This window comes from Cricetulus griseus, chromosome 5 (assembly GCF_003668045.3).
Source record: "Cricetulus griseus strain 17A/GY chromosome 5, alternate assembly CriGri-PICRH-1.0, whole genome shotgun sequence".
NCBI lineage: Eukaryota > Metazoa > Chordata > Mammalia > Rodentia > Cricetidae > Cricetulus > Cricetulus griseus.
Window position 1 is genome coordinate 19,953,972 of NC_048598.1, and position 23,836 is coordinate 19,977,807.

The 23,836-nt window shown below is 38.2% G+C and overlaps 1 protein-coding gene across 1 annotated transcript; it reads right to left on the reverse strand.

The window, feature by feature from the left end:
• Positions 1-2,375: 2,375 nt before the first annotated feature.
• On the reverse strand, positions 2,376-3,305 carry LOC100773116 (olfactory receptor 10J5). The gene has a single exon (XM_027419074.1). It carries the CDS (start codon positions 3,303-3,305, stop codon positions 2,376-2,378), a length of 930 nt encoding a protein of 309 aa, XP_027274875.1.
• Between the last annotated feature and the right edge of the window lie 20,531 nt (positions 3,306-23,836).

Consider the following 23,836-nt stretch of genomic DNA (forward strand, 5'->3'; position numbering starts at 1 on the left):
AACGGATGCACCCTGAGAATAGTAAAAGAAGACATGGAAACAAAAGTCTCTAAAAGAAGAAATTAGAATTTGTTTCCTATTTGTGCAAAGAAGAGATACTTATATTGCTACAAAGTCTTTAAAAAATATAATGGAACTCCCAACTGGGTAAGACTGTCAATGACTTTTCCCCCAGAAGACTATATAGGACCTTGAATTAGTTTGAGAGCTAACCAATAGACAGGAAGCTTCTTGTTTAGTACCTACTTGATTGTTCCATGTCCTGTGACCAATATGTGTACTGTCTTCAGCAATAGGTCTTACCACCAAGTTATAATTGGCAACCAAAAGTAATGACAGCTTGCTTTGGTAGCCCTTGGACATTATCAGAGAAGTTTCCTTGTGCAGGGCATAATAGTTAATGCAGAAACTCCCAACAGGTCTAAGTGTAGAGAATAGGTATCTGGGGATTGCTCATTCAGCAAATGGGACATCTACATCACACATCCTTCACAAGTCTCAGGGACTGTCACAGAAAAGCAGGCAGGAAGACTGTAAGAGCCAGAGGTCAGAGAGTGTTGAAGCAAAACAATGTCTTCTAGATAACTGTCTACTATGATTTCATTAAATCATAATAGCTGTGGTTTCCTGCAAAAAGTATAGCAAGTCAACATTCTTACATGAAGTAGGATTGGGATTCATGAGCTCCCATCCCTGAGAATCTATGAACAGTTGATGGTTTTGGATAGAGGGATTATCAATTTTCTTAAAGGATGTTGATTCCTGAGTGTAGATCAGCTACACTCTAACTGATGACCCCACATGCAGAAGTGTATGGACAGCACAAATTAGAAGTGATGGATTATTAAATAAAAACAAAAGAGAAACAGAAAGTTAGGTGTTGAGATTGGGATGGAGATGGGAGGAATTTGGAGCAAATAGGATCAACGTGCATTGTATGGACTTCTCAGAGAATTGAATAACAATATTTTAGATTAATATAGTGGCTAAATATATTCATATTTATGCAGAAAATTTAGTGAATTGTTTAAAAGAGTTCAAAACATTCTGACAACCCTAGCATACCAAAGTAATTGTGAGACTTAGGCTGAGGTTCCTCTTGTAGGAGGCTATCAGGGGGCTTTAATCAATAACTCTGACATCAGCCATTATGCCTTTGAACTGGCATGGTTTCACACAAATGACGCACACAGAGGACCCTCTACATCCAGCCTGGACTTCCTCATGTATCTATAGAACAGAGAAAGCCACAGGCCACATATGAGTTGCTCAGCCCAATTTCTGTGAGTCAGAATGGAAAATAAGAACTACAGATATTCGATATATAGTAGCCATGGGTGTCACAAAGTTGGTAAAAAAAAAAGTTGTTTTCACATCTTTGTCTCTTAGAAAATTTTCCAGCTCTTTTCTGAGTAGAGATAAACAAATTCAAGTGGGAAAATCTGCAACACAAAATATCCCCAAGTCCTCCCTTTTGAGAGTTAAAAATAATATACTATGATCCTGGTAATTTTAACATAAATACCTGAAGAAATATTAAATTTGCACAGTGTGCTTCAAGGATAAAACTTAATAGCATTTAACTTAAACTCTGGAATCAGCACAGCCCATATCTAAGAAAGCAACCTCAATTTCATTTCAGCTGCTATGTAAAAATTAAAGGACAAATGTTTCCATAGATTGAACAGAGTCAATATGAAAAGTATGAGAACAAAAGCAGCTACAGAGAAGCTTCGTTGGTATGTTTTCTTTACTGATTAGCCTATGGAAACAAGACATTTTTACTTTGGCTGTATAGGAAAAAATAGATGTAGAAATTGATAGTATTTAAGGAGTCAAAACAGCTAAATAATGAAATATGGGTCTTTTTTTTGCAAAGGTCTTTACCTTTCAGTCAATAAGAATGGAGCAAATCCTCTGTAAAATGGCTACATTTTAACACATCAGGATGAAGGCCTTTTCTCTTGAGCAAGAAGAAGGAAGTTAAAGCTGTTGTCCCTGCAACTTATTGTCCATTGTCCCCTTTCTACTATGTTACACTTGTCTCTTCTCTACATTGAGGATGGATAGAGGACTGGATTGTCTGAGAGTCTATGTAAAGTGGAAGCCAAAAGAGGTTTCCAAACCAAAAGCATCTAGAACTTAAATAAGTAAGCTTAATCCAATAGAAAATGATTCTTAGACCTGAGATCCAACATTACAGCCAAAAATTTGTCTTCTGCCATCACTGAGACATTAAAAAAATAAAGGCATTTCTACTCTCTACATTATTATCTTTAGTCATTGTATTTTATGAGCATGTAGATCGTGGCTTATTGGTGAGTAGACATACTGGATTAAAGATTTGCTGACCAAAAACAAAAGTAAAAAATCTGTTAAGAAGTGTTTCTGCCCACGGCTCTGCACAGAGCATCCTTGACCTCTTTGTTCCTGAGACTGTAGACAACAGGGTTCAGCAAGGGAGTGATTATGGTGTATGTCACAGAGAGAAGAAGATCTTTTTCCACTGAACTTTCTGACTTGGGTTTGAGGTAGGCAATGGAGGCACAGCCATAATGGACAATGACCACAGTGAGATGAGAGGCACAGGTGGCAAAGGCTTTCTTCCGGCCTTCGGTTGAGGCAATCTTAAGTATGGAAGAGATGATGAGGACATAGGAGATGAATATCAGTCCTATAGGCACGAGAATCACAAATGAACTTACACCATAATTGATTATCTCATTGAGAGTGGTATCAACACAGGAAAGTTTCATTACTGGGTATATGTCACAGAAAAAGTGTTCCACCACTGTACCACAGAAGGGCAAATTGAACATGGCTGGCACATGGAGAACTGCCATAACCAGACCGGTGCCCAAAGATCCACAAACCAACCAGGCACACATTCCTTTGCTCATGATGACCATATATCTCAGGGGATCACAAATGGCCACATAACGGTCATATCCCATTGCTGTGAGCAGAAAGCAATTGTTGGTGGCCAGGGTGACAAAAAAGAACATTTGGGTTGCACAGCCTGCCAAGGATATGGCAAGATTGTGAAAAATCAGGCTGGAGAGCATTCTTGGCACAATGACCAGTGTGTACACGGTCTCAGAACTTGCCAACATGCTCAGAAAGAAGTACATGGGAGTGTGGAGGTGATGGTCCATGCACGCGATCGTCACAATGGTGATGTTGCCAGCCAGAGTTAAAATGTAGATGGTTAGGAAAACCGCAAAGAGGGTCATTTGATGATGTCCAAAGCTAGAGAATCCCAAGAAGATGAATTCTGTCACTTCAGTGAAGTTCTTTCTCTGCATTCTGCACTATTGGTGTCTAAAGTGACAAGAAGGGCCATCAAGAGGAAACTTTCATCAGCAATTGAACTTTAAAGTAGGGAGTAATGATAGCTGACCTGAGAGAGTGAACCTACTTCCCTCCTTTGTGACCATCATGATCACATCTAGAGTATTTGTCCATGAAATGAGAAAATTTACACATCTTTTTGGAATTTATGTATGTAAAAATGAGCAAACATTCCTGTGCAAGAACACTTCCTAGTGCATGCTCACCTCACACAATATAGTGATGTTAAGAAATGAAAGGGGGCAGGACAGAGACAGACATGCTCTGTTCCTCACTTAAACACTCTTAACAAGAATCAGGGGTAAGAGAGGATGGGAGGGAGAGGGAACACGGGGATTGATATGTAAAATGATTGTTTCTAAATAAACAAGGAAAAAATGCACACACCACCACAAATTGTATCAAAGAAAAGAATTACCAATAAAGGACATGCCAAGAAAATCATAAAGATGGATGTATATAGACAAAATGAATAAGTAGTAAGAGGTGTTGGAGGAAGATAGACTTTGAAAAAAAATGGTGACAAAGCCAAGAACCTTTTGACATAGCGATGCAGGTAAATTCTGAATGTGAAGGCTTGATTTCATCAAGAAAATATGTGTAGGGTAGATCATACTGTCAAAGAAGAACAACTACAAAATGGCTTCTAACACATTCAGTCCGCTAAAACTGACCACCCAAAGCTCAAAGAAATATTTATTTGCTGATTGTAGTAGTGTTTGGGGTGAAGTCAAGGAAAGACTTGTGACTGAGAAAACAATTAGTTTCTACTGTAATCAAAAAGAATACTTAAGACAATGTGAGATATAGAGAAAAGAATATAGACTTCATAGTTTGAGAGGGAAAGAGTGGGCTAGGTATTTGGAGCCCAGCTGATGCCTATTTTGAAAATCACCAAACAGACAGTTTGATGTAATTATGAGACTCAGAGAATAGTAGTCTCTTGTTAAAAAGAGAGAACATATGGGATGGCAATTTCATTGCTTATCATGCTTGAGGGCTTGGGTTCAATCTCCAAAGCTGCATGGAGCAGGCATGACGGCATACTTGGAGGTACAGGCATAAGGATAGGAAGTAAAGGTCACCCTCAGCTGTATTGTGAGCTCAAGGCCCACAGCCTGGAATGAGAGGGGCAGAGACAGACAGAAAGGGAGAGAGAGGAAAATATAACCTGTAAGGAGAGCATGCACAGTAACAATTTCATTATTCCTGTTCCATTTCCAGGGTTGCTAAATAGAATTCCTTTATCACATTCTCTAATTCTTTGCCTGTTGGCATCATGTGATCTATGCTTATGATACCATTCTCTCAGATGTCACTGGAGAAGTCTCCATTGCTAAAGATCTCACACTTTGTTTTTTCTTCCTTTCCCTGTCCTTTGGTTTGACACATCTGACCCTACCTCATGGAAACGCTCTTTAGCCTTGGTTTCCATGACACCACATTGTTTCTGTCATCCCTGTGCTTATGTAGTTACTTCCATGAATCTGTTCATTCTGCCTGTACCATGACTACATTCCTGCTCTCTGGCCCATCCTTTGCCCTTGCTTTTTCTATCCTTGCAAATTCAATTTTCTCTGTTGTTTCTATGTTGATTGCTTTCAAATATCTATTTCTATCAACAATATTTTCCCAAATATCCAACTTATTTCTCTCTTGACTTTTGTATGTCATGAAATTACAACAATCTTTTTTGTCATTTTATAAATTTAAATTATAAACAAGCTTGTTTTACATGTTAATCCCAGTTCCCTCTTCCTCCTCTCCTCCTCTGACCCATCCCCTTTATGCCCGCCCCAGGGAGGGTGAGGACTTCCATGGGGATCTTCAAAATCTGTCATCTTTTGGAGCAGGGCCTAGACCCTCCCCCGTGTGTCCAGGCTGAGAGAGTATCCTTCTATGTGGAATGGGCTCCCAAAGTCCATTCTTGTACTAGTGATAAATACTGACCCACTACCAGAGGCCACATAGATTGCCCAGGCCTCCTAGCTAACACCCACATTCAGGGGATCTGGATCAGTCTTATGGCTGGTTTCCCAGCTATCAGTCTGGGGTCCATGAGCTCCCTTTTGTTCAGGTCAGCTGTTCTGTGGGTTTCTCCAGCCTGGTCTTGACTTCTTTGCTCATCACTCCTCCCTCTCTGCAACTAGATTCTAGGAGCTCGGCTTGGTGTTTAGCTGTGGGTGTCTTTATATAATTTTTAAACAAATTATAAGTCATCCATTGTCCACTTTTTGTATCTTCTTCAGTGACCTCATGATATCATTATAGTCAGAAAATTCTGGCATCCTGAAGTTGCATCTACTATATGTAAAATTCAGTAGACTTTCCTTAAGTTCTTACCTAATTCTGTCCAAGTTTTTAGAACCATTGTGATGTGTCTAATGTTAAGGTGTTCAACTACCTGTCATAACTCGGGTCTATAATCTCAGCACTGCATAGCAGAGGCTGAAGGCTTACAAGGCTCACAACCAACCCCAATCACTCAGAAAAAACCTGTCTCCAAAAACAACAAACAGCAATCATTAAAGTATATAATCCTCTAACTAAGGAAACAAAACATATTCTCAGTCTAAAAATCATATGCCTGGGGGCTGGAGAGATGGCTCAGAGGTTAAGAGCACAGACTGCTCTTCCAGAGGTCCTGAGTTCAATTCCCAGCAACCACATGGTGGCTCACAACCATCCCTTATGAGATCTGGTGCCCTCTTCTGGTGTGCAGATATACATGGAGGCAGAGTGTTGTATACATAATGAATAAATAAAATCTTTTTAAAAAATCATATGCCTATGGAATGACAAATAATTTTGGAAAAAGAGCTATAAACTTTAGGAGCCACCCTACTTCAGTTACTAAACAGACCCACATGGTATGACATGGACACAAGTAGGACTCTACAAATCATCAATGCTGTGGTTCTCTGTGGCTACCATTTCATTGCCCCTTATTCATTCTCAGAATTACTGAGGCAGACTTCTTCTATCACATGCTGTAATTCCTAGCAAGCTGGATTGACTAAGTTTATCCTCATAAACCTGTTCATTCAGATGCCTCTGAAGAAGTTGCCATCACTAGTGCTGTTGGCCTTTTGCCTTTTTCCAACTTATTCTCATTCTTCTCTGCTTCATTTAACACTTCTGTCTACTGCCCCATGAAACACAGAAAGATGTAATTCAGTATTCAAAAGCGTACCATTTATACTGAGACACTCAGGTGTCTCAATGACACATTTTCAACAATTGCTCCTAGAATAAGCAAATATTCATGAGGGAGAAAACAAACCTCAAATTTTATTCCATGACACATGCAGAAGTTGTTGTAAATGAATCACAGGCATGTTTAAAAGACAAAGTAATAAGAAATTCGAGACAAAAATAAGAGATGAAAATCTGTGACCCTCAAATAATGAAAGGTTCTTAAAGAAGTAACAAAAGGTTTAAATTAAAACAGAGAAAAATTGTAGCCTAAGCTTCTTCATTGTTAGAAAAACAAAAAGATAAACCATGCCCTAGTAGAAAGCATTCACAATATAAAAATCTAAAATTATATGCAGAATATATAAAGAACTTGCAAGTCAACAATAAGGACACATTTTAAATAGGCAAAATATTTAAACATTTTTAAAAGATTACATAAGATTCCTAATAATCATATGAAAGAATTCTGAGCAATGTTAGCCATTGGAGAGATGCAAAGTAAAACCACAGTGAGATACACCTACTCAAGTGGCTAAAATTAAAAAGCCTAACAACACCCAATGTGGTAACCAAGTAAAAGAACTGGAAGTCTTAAATATTAATGGTTAGAATGTAAAGTGTTGTAGCCTATTTGGAGAACAATGTGGCATTTTTCTTAACTTAAACCTATAAAGCATCTATGACTCAGTATTTTTTCCTGAGAATTTATACAAGAGAAACAAAAAAAAGTGTCCACAAAGAGTTATTTGGGAGTCATTTTCCTAAAAGTCCAAAGCTGCAAACGATGCAAATGTCTAAATTATGATATAGCTATATAAAGAAATATTCCCAGATAATTAAAAGTGAAAACAGGGTCTGGAGAATTGCCTTGGCAGCTAAAACAGTTGTTTCTTGTGCAGAGGATCTGGGTTCATTTCCCAGGATACATAAATCTGAAAACTTATCAAAATTCACAAAATGTATACAAAAATTAACTATACACTGTATTAGATTTTGTTGCATTACATTGTATGACATAATATTGTGTTATACAACATTGTATAATAACATGCTGTTTGTCTTTATAGTCCTGTGAATGCTAAACAACTACTCTACCACTGAACCACACCCCAATCCTCTTGCATTGCATCATGGTGTAATATTTTAAAGTATACTCCACTAGAGTTGATACTTACAAGTATTCTCATTTGACTTAGCAAGATTAATTCTCAGGGGGTAGGACTGCAGAGGAACACTGTAGTATGAGAAAGATTGGAATTAAGTAACACTTAGAAAACCTGGATCTGGATTTTGAGACTTATGGATGCCAAAACATGAGATCTGGGACAGGTCTTGTTTTTGTGTATACTGTGGCTTCAGACTGAGAGTTGGAGTTGGAGAGTTAAACAAATTGTCTGAGTTCTAACATCCTAGTCAACACTGCTGTTATGATCTGAGAAAGACATCACTACTGGACTGATAAGGATTGCCACATCATTCTCAGAAAGTCAATATGCTCTATACCATCTCCTCCACTCTACGATGATAGTCTTCCCTGTGCATAGGGACATTCCAATATCCATTATCAAACCTGTGCCTATATCCATATTTTTAAATCTTACCTGGAATGGCTTTTATTTCTTGCAACCTATTCAGATATGAGGCCCTTAGTACTTGGAAGAACACCCGCACCCTTCCCAGTACACATCTAGGTGACAAGTGAAATTATGTTCTCACTCTTGGATTTAAAACTGTAGAATTCTAAACCTATCAAACTAGAATATATCTATTTTTAATTTTTAAAACTGTTTCATATAAGCATTTTAAGACTCGGCTCATTGCCTACCACATCCATGAAGTCCTGTCATAACAGCCCAATTCCGCACTCCCCCCCTTTTTTCATAAAGATTGTACCCACTGGAGTACTGAATCCTGTTTGCATCACCTCACCACAGCAGGCTGCACACATCATTTCCCAGCTCCATATTCAAAAGTTGCATGTTTGCTAAATTGAAATCTATGGAGAAATATTTTTATCTCAGGAACTAACAAATATTAAAAATCAAGACTTGTTTATTTCCTGAGAGTTGGTTGTTAATACTTACCATACACCACTTATTGTAGTTTAATTCCCCGCTGCTTTGTGAAATGTTGTCTGCTATCTCCTTTGGGGTATTTCCACTTCAAGTCAAAGTGTAAAGTCTCTAAATACGTGCTAAGGTTACTACATCAAACTCAAGGAAGCACTCAGTAAGTTCTCCCTGGCTCAATAATTTAGAATCCTCATTGCAATGTAATTTAGCTGTTTGACAAAGGGACAGAGGTGCTACCCATAAAAATAGTGGGACCTAAAAGGAGGGACACCTCTATACAGCTTCCTGGAGGGGAAAGTGATGTATTTTTCCACCTTTCTTCACATCTTCCTGCAAGGAATCAAATGACACTGCAAATCTAGAACAACTTTGGGAAGGGAGAAGAGTGGTTTAAGAAAGAGAAGATAGCCAATTCAGAGAGTTTTCACTTACTGAAAATTGAGTATGGCAGATGACAGTGACAGGGAGATAAGGGATGATAGAGTTGGTCAGCTTTTCATTAGTAGGACTTTTCAGGCCTTGCTTCTGCTTTGTGTTCAATGCATCTACTGTCCAAGTTAAGAGTTTAGAGTTAGGAGAAGTATTAGCAAGTCATCTGTGTATATCAACATCACTATTGCTCCTGAGCCCTCTCATTATGGTTGTTGCACAGATTTCAAACTCACCCATTCTTCAATCAGTTGCTGATATCAATCCCCAAATATAACACCCAAGTGACTGTGTAACTCTAAGAAACACGTTTACTCTTTCAGTCACATACATACATCAGTTATATAACAGCAGGACTGATGTCAAATAAATATTGTGAGGATTAAATGATCTACTCCACTTAAGGACTTAGGACACAGTACATGTTTGATAGTTTGATAGTTAAAATTATCTTTGGCATGGATTTGTAGCAAAGAGAAGACATTCAGGAATTTCTAGAACATCAAGGAAAACAAAACAACAAAAATACAGTATGAATTGATGAAAGTTGAGAGGGTGGAAGAGAGGGAGGGTTTGAATAGATTTACCTTCCAAGAAAATAACACTGAAAAAGACTAAATAAATGAAAAGTTTGTACACCCAATATTTTGGTTATGAAGACCGTATGTCAAATATTGAAAATGGAAAGAATTTATTATCAAATACATTGATAGAAATCATGTCTAATTTACAAATCTTAGTAAAAGCAGTGATGTAATAGAAAACTTTTTAAAACTACAACTTGGATCAGTTCCCTGAAAATTAATGTGCTATGTAAATGACTACTGCAGAAGGCAAAGAAAGAAAACTCTAGAACTGCCCCTCCTGAGAGTTGGAAACACAGTTCTAAAATAAAGAAACTTATCCAAAAATCTGTGATTATTATATCCGTCTGAGTAATATAAGGATGAAGAATGCATGAATGTAGGGAAGAATCTGTAAAGTTATGCTGTTAGGGACTGAACTCAACAAGCATTTTTGTGATGTCTCATTTCAGGTCTTGACCAAGGATGAGCACAGGGCCAATTGGACTAGAATATATTAAGAAGAATATATGGCATTCCCAACATATCTCAGATCTGTTCTGACCATATCTGCAAAGCAATGATTTTTTTTTAAAAACGTCTTTATGCCTCCTCAAGGAAATACCTCAGAGTTGCTCACCTCTCTCCAGATCCAGATAGCAGTGTTGCTTGCAGAAACAGTAGTGTAGGACACAACATACTCAGGTGTTCCCCAGGCTCTGAAACGGATGCTAATAGAAGGGAAAGCTTCTGTGAGTTCAGAGATGAGGAGGGAATCTCAGAAGGAAGCCATGTTTCTACCCTGCCCTCTTGGGTTTCCTTTCTTCACTTTTCCCTGAGCATCTCAAGGGAACCAGAAGAGTCAGGTTCCAAATAGATACCAGGGGATTTTATTAAAAATGAGGTTTCTTACTGTCTTGGGCATTGATGCTTTGGGATCCCCAGAGCTTGTCTCCCAGGTGCTTTCTCTCCTTCATTCAGAACTTTGCTGAAGATGTCAGGTGTATGGTCCATGGATTTTCTCTTCAGAAGACAGTGCACTCATTGACTTGGTGTTTCCAAGGAAGAAGACATTTCTGGAATTAGTTCAATCTCAGCTGGACAGATTTTTCTTAGAAAAATCATATCCCACAAGGTGGTGGTTGTTGGTACACACCTTTAATCCCAGCACTCAGGAGGCAGAGGCAGAAGCAGAGGCAGAGGCAGTTGGATCTCTGTGAGTCTAAGGCCAGATTGGTCTACAGTGAAAGTTCCAGGACAGGCTACAAACCTACAGAGAAACCCTGTCTTAAAAAGTCATATCCCAGGTACTAATTGTTAGGATCCCAAGAGACTTTGATTGTGTATAACAGATTTCTGGCATCTAAAGTTCCCTATACTTGCACAATGTCAACTCTCCTTGGATGAAGCAAGTTCCTTTCCACAATTGTGATGGCTGTTCTTGGTTGTCAATTTGACTACAACTGGAATCAACTAAAATCTAAAAATAGATGGCACACCTGTAAGGGGTTTTTGCTTAATTTGAAGTAGGAAGATCTAGTTCTAACCCATATGTTTGAGGTAAGAAGATACACCTTTAATCTAGATCTTTCGAGCTGGGAAGACATGGGTTTTTCATCCAGATATTGTGGTGAGAAGATACATGCCTCTAACTTGGGCCACACTTTCTGCTGGAAGCCTATGCAAGGACACGGAAGGAGCAAGCTTTTGCTCTTTGCCTTCTTTCCCCTCTCCTTGCTAGCAAGCCCATTCCTTTATTGGAGTTAGAGCCTATTTCTTCTGGATTCCAGTGAATGCTGAAAAACAGTTAAGACATCCAGTCTTGTGTACTGAGCAACTACTGGGTTCTTGGATTTCGGTTAACAGTCAGCCATTTTTGGAGTAGAGAACCCTAATTAATACAAAATATATCCCATGAGATCCTTCCAAGACTGTAAGAGTGAAGTTTCAATTTTTCTCTTCAATTCATGTTCATTGTTTGTCTTTCATACTATAAATGATAGAATAATAGTAAGATTTGATATACCTTTATTTTTTAAAAAGTTATTTTTTATTATTTTCAATCATATATATGTCTATGTGTGGGTATGTGAACATGCATGCAGGTGCCTACAGAGGTCAAAAAGTGGATTTACAGATGATTGTGTGCTGCCCATTGTGGGTACGGGGAACTGAACTCTGGTCTTCTGGATCTGCAATACATGCTCTTAACCACTAAGCCATCTCAGAGCCCTTATGATATAATTTTAATTCTTTATAACTTTTATAATGCTAGAATGGCTCATGTTAAGCATACACAAGGATCATAATAAATAGTCATATCAACTATGGCATATGTTTCCATCCAGTGCAATTAAATGGTCTTAAATCTCAACACTGTCTCAATGGAAGTCAAAATACGGAATTTCTGACTTTTATCTAAATCCTGTTTTACCTTGTGTTTTCAATCCACTAACCACCTAGTTCAATTTTATCTTCAGTTCATAGTGACCTTGACACTTTTGCACAGCCCTTAATATTTTCAAAGTTATGTGAAGCAAATATATAAATTCTTAAGTCCACCTTCATTTATCTCCAAGGTCTATGCCTTTCTCCTGTTACAAGTTTCTATCAGTTCTTACATGTGACAGAGGCAATGTCAGCATTAAGTGTTATGATAAATCTTTCCGCCAAAAGCTTCCCGAGTCCTACTGCCACGTGGGCGGTCTCCGCCAGCCACCCAAGTTCTGCCTGCCATGTGGATGGACAAAATAATACACAGACTTCTATTAGGTACAAATGCTGCTTGGCCAATGACTAAGATTCTCATCTGTTAGCTCAGTCTTAATTATCATAAATCTATATATTTTATAAAACTTATCTTATCAGACACCTTCCATTGGTGTCCCTCCTTGCCAGTGAGTTACATTGTGCCGCTGGAGGAAGAGCAGAGGGGAAAAAGGAGGCCACTTCCTGTTTCTCCTTGCTTAAATATGAGTCTCCTTGCTATGTCACTTCCTGCCTGGATCACCACTTCTCTACTACATTCCCAGAATCCTCTTTGACTCCTAGTCCCATCTAACTTGCTGCCATTGGCCAAACAGGACTTTATTCAACAAGCAATAAGATAAACATACACAGAAGTACGTTCCCGATCAATTAGGTCTAACCCCTCCAACATATTTTTCTTTTTTAACTAATTATTAGGCAACATACAAAAGTTTATTATGACATTTTTATACATATAGCATTAACATTGTTCTTTTTCAATTAAAGTTTTTCTTATATTTTGATCACCTGACTCATTTACCAACTCTTCCTAATCATCTCTCCACCCATATAACTTCATATTCTTTCTCTATCATCTATCTCTTGCTCAAAACACACACACACACACACACACACACACACACACACACACACACTATAACAACAACAAAAAAACAAGACAAAGCAAAAATGTACAAAAAAAAAAACATGGGGTTTGTTTTGTGTTGGCTAACTACATCTGGGCATGGGCACTACCTTAAAGTGTTGATGATATAACCAGTGACAAGTGACATTCCATTGGAGAAAACTGATTTTCCTTTTGCCAGTGGATATCAGTTGCAGATAACTTCTTGGTTAGTGGTGGGAGCCAGTGTCCAACTCCCCCTCTCTATGCTAGGACCGTATTTCATTGAACCTATGCAGGTCTTGTGCCTGATACCACAGTATTTATGAGTTCATATGTGCATCAGTCCTGTTGTGCCTGGAAGACATTGTTTCCTTGGAGTCACTCATCACCTCTGGATCTTTCAATCTTCCCACCTCCTCTTCTGCATGGATCCCTGAGGTTTGAGGGAAGGGGTTTGAAAAAGACATCCCATGTATGAAATCCCATCTGTGCTGTACCAGTAAGTCTCGAAGGTGAGTGCTGTTGTCGGTTGCAGGGTTTGTAGCTGAGTTATATTGATGATGACTTGTCTCAACTGACAACACGCAGAGTATCTTCCACAACCTTTTTCAATAGAGGGGAATGAAGCTTCTAGTTGAGTGCTTCAAAATCTCTCATTCTCTGCATATTGTCCAGTTATAGGTTTCTGTGTTAATGCAATCTACTGCAAAAAGAAAATTCTTTGATGAGGGTTGAGCAAGGCATCGATCTAAGTATACCAGTATGTCATTAGGAGTCATTTTATTGTTATTTTACATTAGCAGAATAATAGTAGAAAGTTTTCCCCTTAGGATATAGGATCCATGATCTATGTAGCCTCTGGTTCTTAGCCACTTTAGCAGTTTCAGTTACGGGTTCCATCTAATGGAGCAGGATTTAAATCCAATTTAAAACATGCTTGGTTATTCCCATAATATCTGTGGCACATTGCAATATACCTTTAAGGTGTGTGCTATTGTAGGTTGCAGGTTTTGTAGCTAAGTGACATTGATGTTTACCTGTTGCCTCTGACAACATGCAGAACATCTTCCACAACCCCAGTCAATAGAGGTGAAGCCTCTAGTCGGGCACCAGCTTGAGTTCTCTGTGTTCTGTGATGTCTTCACAACAGGGCCTTGCCATCAGATTGTGGAGAGCAACCAATAGACTTGGCAAAAGCCTGTGATGTTTTGTGGGTCCATGGGGCCCCTTCAGCTAATGACTCAACAAAATGTAACCCATTACTGGCATTAGAGACTCTACTTAGTGACATAAGAAGTCTAATTGGGACATTGTGTTGCCAGTTGTTCGCTAACCCATTTAAATTCCTTTCTTATATGTATATATTGTAGGAAAGTTCTATAGTTGTAGATTTCAATATGATTTTTCCAAACATCTTTATAGCAGTTTTCCTTCCCAATATTCCCTCCTTTACTATGTTCTCTTGTCCCCTTTCCAATTTAATCTTCTTTTTCTAGTTCCCCTTTATCTCTCTGTAGCACTACATTCTATCCTCCTTTCCTTAGTGGGTCCTTTCCTCCCTCCCATCTCTTTCTAGGTACCAAAGCTCTGTGGTTGTTTGGATTGTATCACTCATATCAAAATCTTAAAAGCTAACACCCACATATAAGATAAAAGTTTGTCTTTTAGGGTCTTACATGTCCCTTCCATGTCCCTCTTCTATCTGCCTCCCCTTTCTTCTTCATCTTCCTCTCTTTGTGTATTAGATGTGTTCATCTCCTCTTATTGTCTCATTTCTACTTTCACAGCTTGCACACACACACACACACACACACACACACAACTTTAAAATCAATTTTGTGTTTGAGAAAAGAAACATACTGTTTGTCTTTCTGGATCTGTCTTAACTCACTTAGTATAATGATCTCCAGCTCCATCCATTTTTATACAAATGTATAATCCTATTCTTAATATCTAAGTAAAATTCTATGACATATGTATCATATTTTTTCATTCAACTATAGATGTATTTCTAGGCTGGTTCTATATCTTGGCTACTGTGAATACTGCAGCAGTAGATGTACAAGTATTTCTGTAGTATTCTGTCTTATATTCTTTAAGGGATATACCCAGGAATGATGTAACTGAGTCATATGGTTCTATTTTCATTGTTTTAGAAAAACTCTACACTTATTCATAATTATATGATGCCATAAGTCACATCAGGTAACTTTCTCTCCAACAATGTGTAAGGGTTTCCTTTCTCCAAATCCTTGCTAGATTTTATCCAATATTTTCTTGTATCTTTAATCAAAATTTCAACCATATGGAAATGTTGCAGGTATCACACAAGAGACCCCTGCACAACCTTTTCCCAGATTCACAAGTTGTTTACATTTTGTTTCACTTGCCTCATCAGCTGACATCTAAATTATATTAGAGTAAGAAACATTGTGTTCCTCATTCCTAAATATATCAGTGTCTGCTTCCTAAGGGAAAGGAAATTATCTTATATAACATAATCAAAATTTAAATATATTAAGGACATTGTCTCATCTTAAACGCTGTCAGGAAACAAAATAATATGTAGAGCTTGGTAATCCACATTACAGCAGGGGACTTTGGTAGGTCAGTGGAAGAATTCACCCTTTAGGCCTTTTATTCTAAAAGGAAAACAAATATATTTAGTACGCTGTAAGGAGTGAAGCAGGCACAGCAATAAGAAGAACCAAATGGGAGATACGGCCCTGGGCTACAGGGGTCTCCATTCTGGAGAAGTCTTCACTCATTGGGCTGAACCAGTGTCTGTATCCCATTCCTGGAAGGATATAACATTACTATGAAAATGAAGGTGGGTCTGTAACATCAGGTTACAGCTAACTATGTTGACCTCACCATTCTGATGTTTTGCTATTTTGCCAGATAGAACTGTGGTTTTTGTGGGGTGGGGTGGGGTGGGGCTTATTTTTTGTAACAAGCTTGTATTGAGAAGCTGTTTTACTCCTGCTGTCTGAATAATGGCCTTCCTTTTGCACATGTCACAGCTCCGGTGCTTCCCTTCTGCTCTGAAAAGAACCTTGCTTCTTGTCTTGTTCCCAGTGACCTTGTTACTGTATCTTTCAGGGAAGACAGAACACCAGAGCCAGAGACCCTTGCCCTGCCTTACACCTCATTATCTCCCATTCTCCCGCCTGATCAAGAGCATTGTTCTAAAGCAGCTAGCCTCTAGGAAGTGACCGATTGCCCAATACAAACACCCATCCCTTTCAAAACCCTGCAATCTTCATCTCTAATTCCTTCCATGACCCAAATAATCACTCTTACTTTGCTTTGATCATAGCTCATCTATCTTCCCTGATAAAATTGTACCTTATCCTTCTTCTCATTTTGTGTTTTCTCAGACTTACAGAGAAGCTAAAGTACAGTGGCTTTTTCTAGCTACTAAAGAGTAAGTTGCAAATACAGGACTCATTGCTCTCAAATACTTCATTTTCCCTACAAAGACATTCTCTGAGAACACAAAGTACTCCCCCAAACAAAGGAATGAACACTGTAATTCCTTACTATCATATAAACATCATCTCATAATCAAGGTTTTCCGGAGTGTGACCATCTGAATCTTAGTCACGGAAGAGTCAAATTCTGAATTATTCAGACTGAAACTTTGCATTTACTATTTTCTTCTCTTGTCAATCAATCTCAGTCTGGAAAAGGGTTCCCTTTTGTTTGTTTGTTTGTTTGTTGTTTTTCACTACTTGGAGACTTCCAAAGATTATATATCAGTGATTGACTTAAATAGCCTCAAATTTTGGATTTTCTAGAGTTTTCTCATGGTTACATTTGGGTTTGTGTTTGTGTTTGTGGATAAGGCAATTCTTTCTTTGTTGAATTTTTCCTCTTTGTTGTTTTCAGTGCTAAGAATGAAAGTCAGGGCCTTGAGCATGCTGGGCAGTTCCTCTACCACTGAACTATACTCTCAGTCTTGCTTTTCTTTCTTTTTAATTGAAAATAGATTTTTAATACAATATATTCTGATTATGGTTTTCCATTTCCCCTCCTCCCACTCCTCAGACGTCCTCCCCATATCCCTACCAATCCAAATCACACCCTTTCTTTCTCTCTCTTCCATTAGGATACAAACAGGCATCAAAACAACAACAAAAAAAAAAACAGCCTTGCTTTTCTGCTACAGAGTCTTAGTAGATGAGGCAGTCTGGCTTCCAATTTGCCATGTCTTGCCTCAGCCTTCTGAGTGTTAGAATGACATGGACATGCCAGCTTCCAGGCCTCTGAATTAACCTACTTTCAATGATGTTCAATCACTTTATTGAAAGAGTAGAAACCAAGATTCTCTGTGTTTTTAATCACTTATTTGTTATTTTGGATTGATAGCCTTTTGTACTTCATCACGCTTTTTATTACTCATTTGCCATATTATAGATTTTTAATATGTTATTTTATTCAATGGCTTGTAATTACTTTCATTATTTATACTGTCATTCAAATTCTCTCAAATTTGCTGCAGGTGGTGCCCTTTAAGTTATCTTTGGTTCAGTTTTGACGGGTCTTCATTACTATAATCAAACGAGAAACACAAATCAAAGTCACGGTGGAGTATCACCCGTTTGAGTGGCTACTTTCAAAATTAATAAAAAAATGGATGTATAGAAATTGGAATCCTTGTACATATTGATAGAAATGTAAAATAATGAAGCTGTTAAAAAAACAGCAAGGCATTTCAACAAAAGCATTTCAAATGCTCACTAGCCTTGGAGGGGGGGCACGTGGACTGGAATAAAACAGTGTCTTCTGAGAATGACAGGACTGCCATACTCATGAACTGTCATTGCCTGTATAGGGCTGCATAGATCAATCCAGTTGACACTTTATCATGGGTTGGAAGGGGTTCATAAGTCCATGCCCCTAATTGAGGAGATATGAACAGTGGAGGGAGAGTCAGTTTTCTTTGTGGGTGTGGCTCCTGGCAGACTCTACCCTAGTAGATAGCCCTACACCCAGAAGCATAGGCACATCACAAACTGGAGCTGATAGGATACTAAACAAAAACAAAAGAGATCACAAATTGGGGGAATAATGAGGTGGGAAAGATCTTGGTGGAGTTAAGTGGTGGTATTTGGTGTGAATTTACCCAACACCCAGAAGTATACTGACAGCACAAATTGGATCCAATGTGTATTACATTTTTTAAAAAATGTTCTTCAATTTAAAAGGGAATTCCCACATGATCTGAGAGTTCTATTTCTGGGCCTACCAAAAGAGTTGAAGTCAGGATCTTGGAAGGACCATAGCACCACATATTGTGAATAACATTGCTGTTATTCACAATAGCCAAGATATGAAAATATTCTCAATGGTCCTAAAAGGGTGAATGAATAAAGAAAATGTTATCTGTATGCACAATAGAACAGATGCAAAGAAGTAGACAATAACTGATGTTCCCTCCACAGGCGTGCAGTTCTGATTATATATGATGAATATATTCTAAATATCTATGAACATCATTCTGCCTTAGTAAACAATGCAATGCTCTATTGGCTATTAAAAAGTATGTCAAGTATACAAACCACAATAAAGAACAAATCTCTCTCTCCCTGATTGAAAGAAAATGCCAATATATAGTTTTCTATTACTCAAATCCCCAAATTATTTACTCACCCTCTAGTATTTATGAAGCAAATTTATAGGCAGTAGATGAAATAAAGAAAAAGAGAAAATACTTTAAGAGTTTTTACTTGGAAGGGTATTTAGATGAAGTCATCTAATTGACATACATTAATATCAAATAACTGATATACATTAACAAAAGGTTGTTGTGGGAATTCATTCAGTCAATAGTCTCTGAGCCCTGCCCTGAAGGGGCTGATACCTCAAAGACTATTGACTGACGAATTCCCACAACAAAAAGATATATATATATATATATATATATATATATATATATATATATATATTACATATAAAGACAAAATAATGAAATTACTTTAAAAAGGTGACATAACATTAATAATGGTTTTAAGCACTTGCTATTTATTCACAGAAGACTGGACTAAAAATATTTAGTATGCATTTAACTATTCACCAGAATCCTGCTTCACATATGAGGAACAATAGGTTCAAAAGGTTGAATGTTTTATGAAGCTTGCATATTGGGAAAATGAGAGGATCATAATTGGAACACAGATTTGTCTGACTCCAAAACATTTGCACTTCATCACCATGGCATTCTGGAGATGGAAACACCCCATCTTAGATCAGAAGACACTCCATGAAGCAGATGGCATGTGAGATTGACTTTTAAGAATCACCCAAGCTTTGAAATCAGAGATATGTCTGAAAACTATTTTAGCTATAAAGTGAGTCAAAGTACATAAAGGGAAAGCCCTGAGGTGTGTTAAGAGGACCCACAAGAAGGAGAAAGACCAATAGATTGAGAGAAATAGCAAGAGAGGTGGGAGGAAATGAATGGTTATAGATCTCAGGCTACTGAGTCTATATTTGACGTAAGGGGCAAAGTATAGTCTAAGCAGAGTTCCAACTCTGTAGACACCTCCCTCAGACTTTCAGCAGGATGACATCAGTTAAGATCTGACCAGCTCTGATGATTCATAAAATGAATGGCAGTTACTAAACCTGAGGAGAGGAACCCATTCAAGCAGTTTGGGAAGTGGGGTGAACAGGGAATGCAGTTCTTGCCAGAAAAGGGAAAGAAATGGGAGTGATCAAGGAGAATGTATCCATGGAGACATGAAGAGCATTTAACTCTGCAGAGAAGAGGGATTCTCACAAAGCTCCCAGATGAACATCAGTGAGTTGACCATTTCTAAGTCTGAAGACAGATTACAGGCTCATCACTGAGAATGACAAGATTTGCCTAAAGGCTACTAGCAGTCCCCTGACCCAGAACATTCCTGTGAAGCTGGGAGTCCTCTTTAGACATTTATGGCCAAGCTTTGGGTTGATGGGAAGGCTCCGAAGCAGGTATACTATATAAAAGCTCATCCAAAGATTATTTTAGTGTGGAAAAAATTCCTTAGACAGGTTTGATTACAGCCAGTCCTTTATGAGAAAAATAGGGAATGTGTCCATGTGGGACTATGTGCTGTTGCTGGAAAAGATCATGTTTACTTATCAGGGTCTACTTCAAACCCAATAACATGAATTTGGTGTTGAAATATTAGAGGCAGGATTATCTAGTCACCATGACCCATAAGTGGGGTTGAAGTTGTACTCAAGTAGGACAAAATTTCTGGGAAGAAAAATCACTAATAAGATATACTTACTTTGAAGATGATACTTTGAGCCCTGTAGATAAGGCCTGATGTTTTCTTTTAATTTCCCATTTATTGAATTACTGGATTCATAGTAAAAAAAATACAGTGTCTCCTAATATTTGCTCATTACTTTTCATTGTCCAGAGCATCTCTTCAGCAGTCCTGTTTTCTAAAGATAGAATATTGGGTCTTAACCAAAACAATTGAAGCCAAAGAAACCACTGGTAAGGGCTTCAGTCATAATAAAATTCAGGGAAGCTAGACATTCCAGAAATGGATGATGGAGCCCACTGCCTTTTGGGCTACAAAGCTTTCCTAAGTGCTGAAGGAGAACTATAGTATGTGTTTCTTCAGGTCCTATCAGCTTCACCACCAAGTGAGAAGAGAGAAGGTAGTGAATCCATAGTCAGACAGGTGTCTGGTGAAGAGAGAGTAGAGGGTCAGTCAGAGGTGTGTGTCCTATCCCTTACCTACATCAGTCTGAGAACTGTCTAATCAAAGTGAATTTGAACTTGATTTATATCAGAGACCTGGAAATTCAGCTTAACTTATAATTTGTTTCTAGGAAGTTCTACAGACCTGAGAGGACTTCACATAGCAGACAGGATGAAAGCTAATATGCCTGTTATAAGAGCCACCAGGTAAGAAAAACAGGAGGACATCGAGAGCAATAGAGGACTTTTATGTTAGTCACTTTGTGTCACTATGACAAAACACCAAAAGCAGGAGTAGTGGTGGAATGTAAGGTAGAAAGGCTTGATTTTAACCAGCTTTGGTGATTTCAGTACATGGTTGGCTGGCCCCATTACTTTGAGGCTTAAGATGAGATAGAATATTGTGGCAGCAAGCACATCCTGGAACACGTAGGTGATTGCCTCACGTTGGCTGGAAAGCGGAGAAAGACAGAAGGGGTTTCAAGATAAGGCACATCCTTCAGAGGAATATTCCCAAGGATATACTAGGAACTCATCCACTAATGAGTACTAACCCACTAATGATTCCAGCACCTTTATGATCCAGTCACTTCTTAATAGTGCCACCATCTGTGGTTCAAGCCTTTAATATGAGCCTTTATAGGATACTTCATATCCAAACCACGTAATACTCTACATCTTGTCTCCAAAAATCATAACGTATCAATTATCATAATGAATAATACATTTAGTCTCAATAGTTCTGGCATTTCTCAAAAACCCAAAGCCTCCTCTGCGACTCAAGGCAAACACAAAGTTAACTGTGAGTTCCTGTAAAATCAAATATAAATATAAACAATTGCACACCATAAATGTTATCATTCTAAAAATAAGGACTAGGTCAAAGAAAAAGGGTAGGACTAATGCAAGACAAATCCCATGAAAGAAAACATTAAATCTTACCACTCTATGTCTGGAATCAGGAGGACTTGGTAGAATAATGTGAGCTCCTAGGACCTTACTGCCTACAAACCACATGGCCTCTCTCTTAGGCTGGCTCTTCTCACTGCCTTTGGTTTTTCTTTGTAGATGGCCCACAGTCTCAGCAATATCTGGTGTCCATTGTGGCTTGAATTTTGCCCTCTCAGCTTCATACATCACCTTCTCTAGAAATTGCCCACAGAGAATCCAGACTACTAAGTATTGATTGAATTTCTGGTTTTCATTTTAAATCCCTGAGGGAACTTCCATGAGCCTGTGACTATGGCACTCCACATGACTGCACAATCAGCATTGCATGGACACTGGTCAAGTTCTGCCTCCCGCTTGAACTTGGATCACAGTTGTGGTGAGCCCCATGTGTCTGAGTACACTGAAATGAATTCTGATGGAACAACATTCTAGTAAGAAGCAGGATGTCCAGGAGTCCCCTCTTCTACAAAACATCTTTCAAAGAAGTTTCCACTTACACACAGATAAGGTCTTGGCAATTACTGCAATACCTTCAAGACATCTTTCCTATTGTCTCAGTGCATTGTATGTTTCTCTCGTCATTTCTTTCCTTTCTTAATTTTTTATGTCTGAAGAGATGAATATTCTTCAAAAGCATACCTCTGTTGAATTACTTCCTCTAAGTATTCTCTATTTTCAGCAAGCTATGAATTCAACAATGGCTCAATCCATTCGGGAATATGGGGAAATGGGAGACAGTAACCAATTATTCCAAAGATGATCTTCAGAAAGGATGACTTAAAAAAACCAGTTCATCACAGGAGAGAAACATATGAACAGTTTTATCAGTTGAGAAGTAGTATATGGAGAAGACCAAAGAGTTGGGAGACCACTCAGCCCTATAACAGACACTCCCTGCTTTAAGCTATGGAAATACATGTAGGAAAGTATGACTCTAAAGTATTGTGGCTAAATGGTTTTTTACATTCCCATGTTTCATGAAATATAAAATTTCTTTGAACTGGATCATAAAACTTAATACTATATAACCATTTTATTCATTCATTTATCTAATCAACTAGAATTTATTTCAATATTTACCAGGCTCCATACTAGGCACAGAAATCATGAGGCTGAGCAAAACTAATGAGTCCTGGTCAAAAGAGTTTTGAAACTGAAACAAATATAAGTCAACATTAAGCAATGGCCTACTGTTTAAAAGAATGGCTTATTAGTTATTATTCCTCTCCAATTTTTAGTTAATCCAACACCCTCCCAAGCTCTCTTTCTAGACTAGAGGAAAACCTTCTTTTTCAGAAGTGTTAACCATCATTGGGAATATTTGTCACTCAAAGACATACTGAGCTTTTCCTCATCAAATCCATAGTGTTAACTGAAATAGAGTGCTGGTGACCTTCCCAGGGTGCTTCCTATAATTGTCAGATGCATCAGCAGTGGTGTCAAATGAGGGGAAAATCTTAACTAGGGAGAGCACTCATGCCACTAAAAATTTATTAGTGGAAAAAATCAAAGATCTTGACAGAAATTCAAAGTCAGAGACCATGATAATTTCTGGGTCGTCTGGTTATCCTGATGTCTATGAAGAGGTGGGTTATGATAGACATAGTCCAAGTCCTAGGGTAAAAGCCCAGCGAGCAGAGCAAGAGTAAATAAATGCCTTCTGATGGAAACAATGTGCTGCACTCAGATCTCCCTTCGGTGTTGCTAGTGATCATAACACCAAGCCTCTCATCTGACCCTCTACCATATTCATGAAGGAACTGAATTGGGGTTACTCAGAGAAGATCCTTCTGTGCATCCTACTGAGAAATTTTCCAGGGCAAAATCACATGTGGTGATATTCTACCCCATTCCACCAAATCTCACAAGTTTAGAGAAATTTCATATAGGCCCTTAAATCTATCGTCTACATTGAGTTAGGAAGGAAATTACTAACTTTGGAGTCTAACAGTCAACTTTTTAGATTTTTCAAAGAGATGTCACAACATTGAACTATAAAGAGAAAACAGACCTGGGTGACTTAATTCAGTAACTTGATGGGTCTCATTGGATTATAAATTGGCTTCTTTCAGTTTCAGAGTTTTCTATTAACCTCCCAAGTTATATAACTAGGACACACCACAAAAAGTTAGTACTATATTTGTAGTCAAAATGTTCAAATAGCAACAATTCTATATAGTCCCATCTAGTA

Bases quoted from the DNA above. Each gene is read 5' to 3' on its own strand.
- LOC100773116 (XM_027419074.1), bottom strand. From the start codon at position 3,305: ATGCAGAGAAAGAACTTCACTGAAGTGACAGAATTCATCTTCTTGGGA.